Source organism: Gavialis gangeticus, unplaced genomic scaffold (genome assembly GCF_001723915.1).
Source record: "Gavialis gangeticus isolate Ggan-Ray unplaced genomic scaffold, GavGan_comp1, whole genome shotgun sequence".
NCBI classification, from domain to species: Eukaryota; Metazoa; Chordata; order Crocodylia; family Gavialidae; genus Gavialis; species Gavialis gangeticus.
Window position 1 is genome coordinate 48,176,224 of NW_017728994.1, and position 6,854 is coordinate 48,183,077.

At 52.4% G+C, this 6,854-nt stretch overlaps 1 protein-coding gene across 2 annotated transcripts; it reads right to left on the reverse strand.

Annotated features, from left to right (window-relative positions):
• Positions 1-264: 264 nt before the first annotated feature.
• On the reverse strand, positions 265-6,848 carry CALHM2 (calcium homeostasis modulator 2). 2 transcript variants are annotated; one of them, XM_019502755.1, is made up of 3 exons: positions 6,756-6,848; positions 2,495-3,098; positions 265-1,247 (listed from the first exon to the last, which is right to left on the reverse strand). In XM_019502755.1, exons 2-3 carry the CDS (start codon positions 3,035-3,037, stop codon positions 831-833), a joined length of 960 nt encoding a protein of 319 aa, XP_019358300.1. In that variant the 5' UTR covers positions 3,038-3,098; positions 6,756-6,848; the 3' UTR covers positions 265-830. The 2 variants fall into 2 exon arrangements, with proteins under 2 accessions (XP_019358300.1, XP_019358301.1); XM_019502756.1 differs by lacking the exon at positions 6,756-6,848 and having other exon boundaries at positions 2,495-3,651.
• Positions 6,849-6,854: the final 6 nt, after the last annotated feature.

The following is a 6,854-nucleotide window of genomic DNA, read 5'->3' on the forward strand; positions in this document are numbered from 1 at the left end:
CAGTACCTCTCCAGAGCACCACGAGTGCTCGTAAAGCCGTGCCAGGGGTCCCACAATGACCTCGGCCGGTTCCTTTAGAACTCTAGGGTGGAGATCTAGATCTTTCCCACTTTGGGAAAGACACAAGGTGTTCACTGTCCTACCTAAATTCCTGTAGGATAACTACCTTCTGCTTCACTAAATACCCCTCTGCAATATTGGACTCTGGACTATTTCTGTGCATTGTTGGACTGTAGATGAGGTCCACCCCAGCCAAGTGAATCGCTCCCTCCCACTCTGCTACAGTCTCTGAAGTGCTGTGGGTGCTTCTGCAGGAAAGGCACAGTAGACCTGCAAGATGAAGGTATGATTTGTTTTTGTTTTTTTTCCACCCCCCTCTGAAATGAAGGAATGCAAAGAGGCTGCAGCATTTACAGATGGGAAACAGGGACCTCAGCCATGCTGAGATATTTGGTCCTCAACTTTGGTCCTCAATTTATCCCTGCATGTGCAGGACCCAAGGGTTCGCCTGTGCATCAGAACTGCGAGACTGCTGCCTTGCTAGGCAGTAGGTAATGCATCTGCATTATGCTCCACTTAGTGGGAGCAGCAGTGACAGTCATATCCCAGGGAGGCAGGGTCTGTTTCCCCAGCACAGCACAGTGCAGCTGGTCTTTATCCAGAAGCTGTTGATGCCCTGTTGCTTGCTGTGGTCTAAGAAGAATAATCCTATCTGGAGGATCATTCGCAGCGTATCTGGTCACCGTGCACCTGAGTTGATTATATTGTTTTGAGTATAAAGTGACAGAGAGTATGGGGAACTGGTCCCTCCTCCCATGGGCAGCTGGCTCTTAGACGGCTAGGAAGGCCATTTCCTGACCATCAGGCCCTGGTCCGTTTCCCTCAACCCCTTTGGCCCATTTATGGAGCCGGCTGTAGAGTGGGAAGCCCTTGTTTTCCCGGTAGATGTAGACCCCCGTGATAGCGTTCCACTGTGGGCTTGGCTGGACCCCCTCCACTGGGAACTCCTCCACCAGCTCCTTCTCCTCCTTGTTCAGAGCCACGAAGCCGAAGAACTGCTTGACGTTACCGGCAGCCAGGATCTTGGAGTGGACTTCAGCGGTGCGGCGGAAGAGCTTGGCCTCGTTGGAGCGGTACTGGGCCCAGTAATCTTCCTGTCGGTAGCTCAGCGGCGAGCAGCAGTGTTTCAAGCACTTGGTGAGGAAAATCAGGATGGCAACAACACCAATGAGCAGCCAACCAAAGAGCTGGGGGAAGAGACAGCGAGCGGCTGCATTAGAACTGGTCTCTGATCAAATGCATCCAACTCCAGACTCTGATCTCGGAGACTGCCCCAGGGTTTGCACCAGTATGTACTGGGATTTTTTTTTTTAGCAGACCATAAGACTTGGGCTTTCTTAAGTCCTGAGCATAGGACTGGTGGAAGTGAAGAATTAATAGCCCTGGCTTGTACTGCTTTGAAAACAGGCAGGCCTTTGGAGATCCTCACCCATGTTCTACTCATGCATTTCAATCCTGACTGGAAACACTTCCTTCTCCACTTCTGGTGCGCCTTTGTCCTGACTGGAGGCCTCCCCTGCTCCTGCCGACCTGGAACCCTCTTGTAGCTTGGCCAGTGTTTTTCTCCCCACATCCCCCATCTGAAGCCCCCTCCTACTCCAAATCATGGATACTCCTAAACACCCGGACAGACACCTGGCTGGGGTCATCTGACTCCAGCACTCTTTCCTGCCCAGGGCAGGAGGTTGGACTCGATCTCATAGGTCCCTTCCGGCCCGAACGTCTATGAATCTATGAAATCCTACCTGTTCCTTACTGGACAAGAAGTACTGGTGAGTGAAGTGAGGGTCTGTGTCTAGCCTGGATCTAACATGGTGCTGCAGAATAACAAAGCTGCTCAATCAGCTCACGTGGGGATGGTTAGGAAAATACATTCCTCTGTCTTGATAACATATGCTGCTCGCTCACCTAAGACCTGCCACCTTTCTGTAGCTCCTCACAAAGCATGGCTTCCCCGTAGCAGGGACAACCTGATGGCAAATGCAAAACCTAGGGAGGGTTTTGGCAGCAGAGACTGGCCTCACACTGACCAGACAACTTGCACCTTGGAAAGAGAGACTGCTTCAAGCAGCTGAACTGGAGAGTCGTGCAGGCATGGGAACTGTCTCTGAACAGAACTGGCTTCTTGGGGACTTCCGCCTTACTTGGCTTCCCAGCCTGGTGCTTCAGTGAAGTTATTAACAGACGGTGGCTGAACCAGCCTTCCCTTTGGAAAGGGGAGGACGATGAGGCACAGAGAAGGGTAATGACTTGCGCAGGGTCATGCACAAGCTTCTGAGTTACTAATGGACCAAGAAATCTTACTGTTACTTCTCCCCACTAACTAAGAGACGACATTTTCATCCTGAGCCAGAAAAAGAACCCAGGAGCCCTGCTTCCTTCAGCCGTGAGGCCATGCTCCCTCCCCACTTTATACAGGCAAACAAATTGGTACCTGAGACTCGTATCTTAATCTTCTGATCACTTCTTCTTTAAAGTGAGTCAGGTTCGTTGGCACCTCTTTACAAGGGAACATGGCCAGGGTTTCTGCTCCATACTCAGCTGGAAACTTGTCCAAAGAGGTTGGAGCCACAAATTCACTCAGGGCACAGATGTAGGCTTCTCCACGGAGCAATGAGATGACGGACCAGGTGATGGGGGCCACCGCCGCCCGCCCCAGGATGGAGCCGAAGAGCAGGAAGGTGGCCGGGCTGGAGAAGTTCTTGGTGCCCCGCTTGTGGCACTCGGCCACCAGGTTCCAAGTGTGGTTGTTCAAGATGATGCCGATGAGGAAGAGGGCCAAGGCCGGGACACCAATGGCAGCCAGTCCATAGATGTAGTTCCTGGCTGGGGAGCAGGGGCAGTGGAAGGCAACCACCGAGAAGATCTCCTGACTGCCCACCGTTCCCAGAGCCACCAGGCCATTGAAGATCATCACATCTTTGCTCTTGAAGAAGAGTGAGAAGAAGCGGAAGTTCTCAGCGATGAGGGCGGCCATCTCGTCTTCTCCCCTCCGGCAGAGCTTTCAAGTGGAGGTGGGTCGTCTCGCCTCACACTATCTGCAGAGGACAATGCGCCGCAGACAAAATGACATAGCCTTACATCTGCCAGCTTTCAAGGGGCAGCAAGAGAGACGTGGCACGCATCCCCTTGTCTTTGGTAGCTGCCCTGCCCCCTTAACCAGCTTGATTTTGGCATGCAAAGAGGTGGATGAAGGCCTGATTAGTGGGCTGGGGCCAATCTCTAGCCATCCTGACATCAGACGTAGCCAGGGATTGCACGGTTACTAGGAATGGAGCATCCTGGGTTCTGGGAGCTGTCCCTAACCTTTCCCAGTCACTCCCATTCCTCTCCCTAGCACTCTGGACAGAGGAGGGGTGCGTGTAGAGAGAGGAGCTACTCCCTTCTGTGAGGCTGGATGATGCTGAGGGTCAGTGTGCCCAGAGCCCTGAGCCACAGGTGACTGGTAGGGGAGGTTACGGGAGGGGCACGTGCCCCCCCTGAGATTGGCCCCCAACTCAGCACCGCTTAGGATGGCAAACCATGACCCTGCAGAGCCTGGCGGAGAGGCCGCAGCTCCTCCTACAGGGCCTGCGGCAGCCGCGGTTGAGATTTGGGTCCACCCCCTCCCCGCCTGGGGGCTAGAGGTAACTTTACCTGTGTTCTGGCCGGTGGTCTGCAGTTTGCTGGGCTGGCCGCTTCCAGTCTGCAGCATGTCCCCCCAGACTCAGGAGGCACCAGTCACCCCTGCCTTGAGCAGCACTTGCTAAACTAGTGCTACCCCAGGAACACCAGTTTGTTAGCAGGAGTCTGGGTTCGAACTTCAGCCTGGTGCCTTCTGGCTGGCCCAACAAGGTTAGGAGCTGGTGGGACCACGCTGACATTCAGATGATTTTGGCAAGGCTGTTAGGAGTTTGTGTGCATCTGTGGCCTTGTTAACTGAACACCTTGTATTCTTTAGCATATATGTCCTTACAACACCCCTGGGAGGTAGGGCAATGCTATTATCGCCACTGTAGGAATGGGGCATCAAGCCCAGAGAAGCTAAGTGATCCGCCTAAGGTCCCTCAGACAGTCTGTGGCAGAGTAAAGCCTTGGTCCCCGCTCTCCCAGGTCTTAGGTAAGTGCCCTACCCTCTGCCCCATCCTGCCTTTTGAATGCAGTCTTGCATTGGCTTTCCGCCAGCATCACAACTCTGCCCTCACTTGCTTTCAGGGACCAGAGTAAGATAAATAGTAGTGGTATCAGCCTTCACCCTCGTTCCCAGGCTGTCACACGTTCTTCCCTACAAGGATTTCAAATCACCTTGACAAACGCAGAGTAAAGGAAGAGCGGAGAGAGTCAACCCAAGGTACAAGGAAAACGTCAGGCATTTGGTTTCCCTGTGAATACCCAGAAAGACTCTCTGTGGGGTTGGTTACTAAAAGACCAAAGAAATTGCCTCTGAGCCCATCTCTGCGGTGGCTACCTCCTCTCTCCAGAGAATATCTTTAGCTAGAAAAACCCGATAAAGTGTACAAGCACCCTGTGAGGCCATTCGAGCCTTCCTTACTAGATTACCATTTGCTTTATTATTCAGCTCTGCTATAACCTTGCTATGCAACTTGGGGCAAATTGCATTGCTGCTGCATGCCTACCTGGGGCCTAACGAATGTTTGGAGACCCGCAGGGCCAAGTGGTGTACTATCTGACGATAGTAACAGCAGGGGTGTTGTAGTGCTCTTGTAGCTGCTAGTCCAGGGAATATATGAGAATATTTTTGTAATGATATCTTTTTATCAGACCAACTACATAGTTGGGAAAGATGTTAGACAAGTGTTTAAATAGAAAAGGAAATTTAAAGCAATTATTTTTGTTTCCCCCAGTGTCTAGCTTAGGTCACGTCTGCTTTTTCCGCTGGAGTTGGGGAAAGGTGTGTTTTGCCTGGAAGCTTTTCTGGCCTCTCTCTCAACTCTGTAGTTGGCCCAGTAAAAGATATCACCAAATAAATCTTGCTTCTCTGATAGTAACAGCAGGCCAGCTGGCTTCGTAGGGTAGTTTTAGGCTGGGTGAAGGATCCCCAGTCAACAGGATCCCATGATGATGAAAGGATTGGTGCTCTGTGGGTTAAAAACTCCTTTGCATTGGAATAGATACAGGGAGCGTGGTGCTTTCTTGAGCAGTGTGTCTTGCTATATTGGTAGCCACAGCAGCAGAGTACTTCGTATGGGCCAAACTGCAATTTTGCCAGTCCTCTGAAACAATCGATTCTGCCAGATCACATTTCTGCCACCACAGCAATGTCTACACTGGGGTCTAGGTTATGCCCCTGCCTGACTGGTCTCTGCTGTCTGGAACCTGCAGCATACACCCAAGCTCAGTTGTCCTGCATGTTGTGGCTACGTGTGACAATGCCAGCACTGAGAAATGGGGCTGAAATCTTCTTACACCCATTGCTATGGGTGCACAGTGTCTGTATGCAGCTGCCGCTTTGTTAACAAGGGACCCCTGCCCGTAGCATCCACTTGTGAGAAAGCCCAGCCACTGTGGCAGGACTGCTCCGGCTATTGGGCTTGTAGCATGGGGCTTTTTCGATGCGTAGCACAGGAGCTGGAGGTGGGGGGGGTTAAAAGCAATCTGGATCAGCTCAGCCTTCCAGATGTGTATGGGCCTTTCAGGGGGGAACTTTATGATTGGGTTCCCTTTATCTGATATAACACAAACATTGAAGACCCATTGCTCTGTCACGGGGGTTGGAGTGTGCATGCTTAATCCCCCTGCATGTTGTGCGCCATCCAGGAGATGCAGGTGGCCATGCAAGAGGTTTCAGTCCAAATTCTGGGCTTGCTACAGGGGGAGGTTGGCTGAGACCTGTGCGATCTGCCTCGCTCTCACGGGCTTTGCTTCACTTTTAAGGTTTGAAAGGTGTGAATCCTAAGCATCCCCAGCGAGCAGCAAGGATCCAGGTAGGAGCCGATAGCTCAGCCTGCCTGGGGCATAGCATTGGCAAAGGCAGTCTCAGCTAAGCCCAGAATTTGGATCAAAACCTCTTGTGTGGCTGCCTGCATCTGTTGGATGGCACACAACGTGCGGGGGGTTAAGTGTGCACACTCCAACCCCTGTGACAGAGCAGGGGGTCTTCAACGTTTGAGACAAAGGGAACCCAATTGTAAAAGGTCCACACACATCTGGCAGGCTAAGTGGATCCTGATCACTGCGCAGCTCCACCCAGGGCCACGGCGCAACTGGGATGGAGGGAGCACAGAGCTCTGCCCGCTATTCTCAATTATTCCCAGCCCCAAGCAACTCTATTCCACAAACGCTGTCAAAGCACTTAACATCCGCATGCTGGAAGCCCGGGGCTGGATTCTCTGCCACGCTGTTTCACAAGAGCCACGCTAACACACTGCTGCAGCAACATGGGGATGAGTCAGGCCATTTTCCTCCTCGCCATAAAGTTTGCCTTGTTTAGTTTTCAGCACTAAAACTCAGTGCAATACTTGTGGGGGCAGAGAACTGATGCACATAAACCAGCCCCTTCCAGGAGCCCAGGGCTAGCAGCAGACCATGCACAAATCAGGTCTGTAGCAAACAGGAACCCTCCACGCTCGGGATGATCCTCCCGCCATAAGTTGGTTCTGTGCCCAGCCAGGGTGGGGCATCCACATACATTTATTTCTAAGCAGCCTCTATTGCAACCCTGGCCCTGAAACAAGCATGAAAAACCAGTCACTTACTTGAAGGGATGTGGGGAGCTGCTTTCAGACCTGCCTCGGCTGCCCATGTGCTGTTCAAACACGGTCCAGGTGCAGCTGGCTCTGCCACAGAGGGGGAGC

Coding starts and splice junctions, on each gene's coding strand:
- CALHM2 (XM_019502755.1), bottom strand. CDS start 3,037: ATGGCCGCCCTCATCGCTGAGAACTTCCGCTTCTTCTCACTCTTCTTC. Junction 1,248..2,494: donor GATTAAGATACGAGTCTCAG/GTACCAATTTGT, acceptor CTCTTCCCCCAG/CTCTTTGGTTGGCTGCTCAT.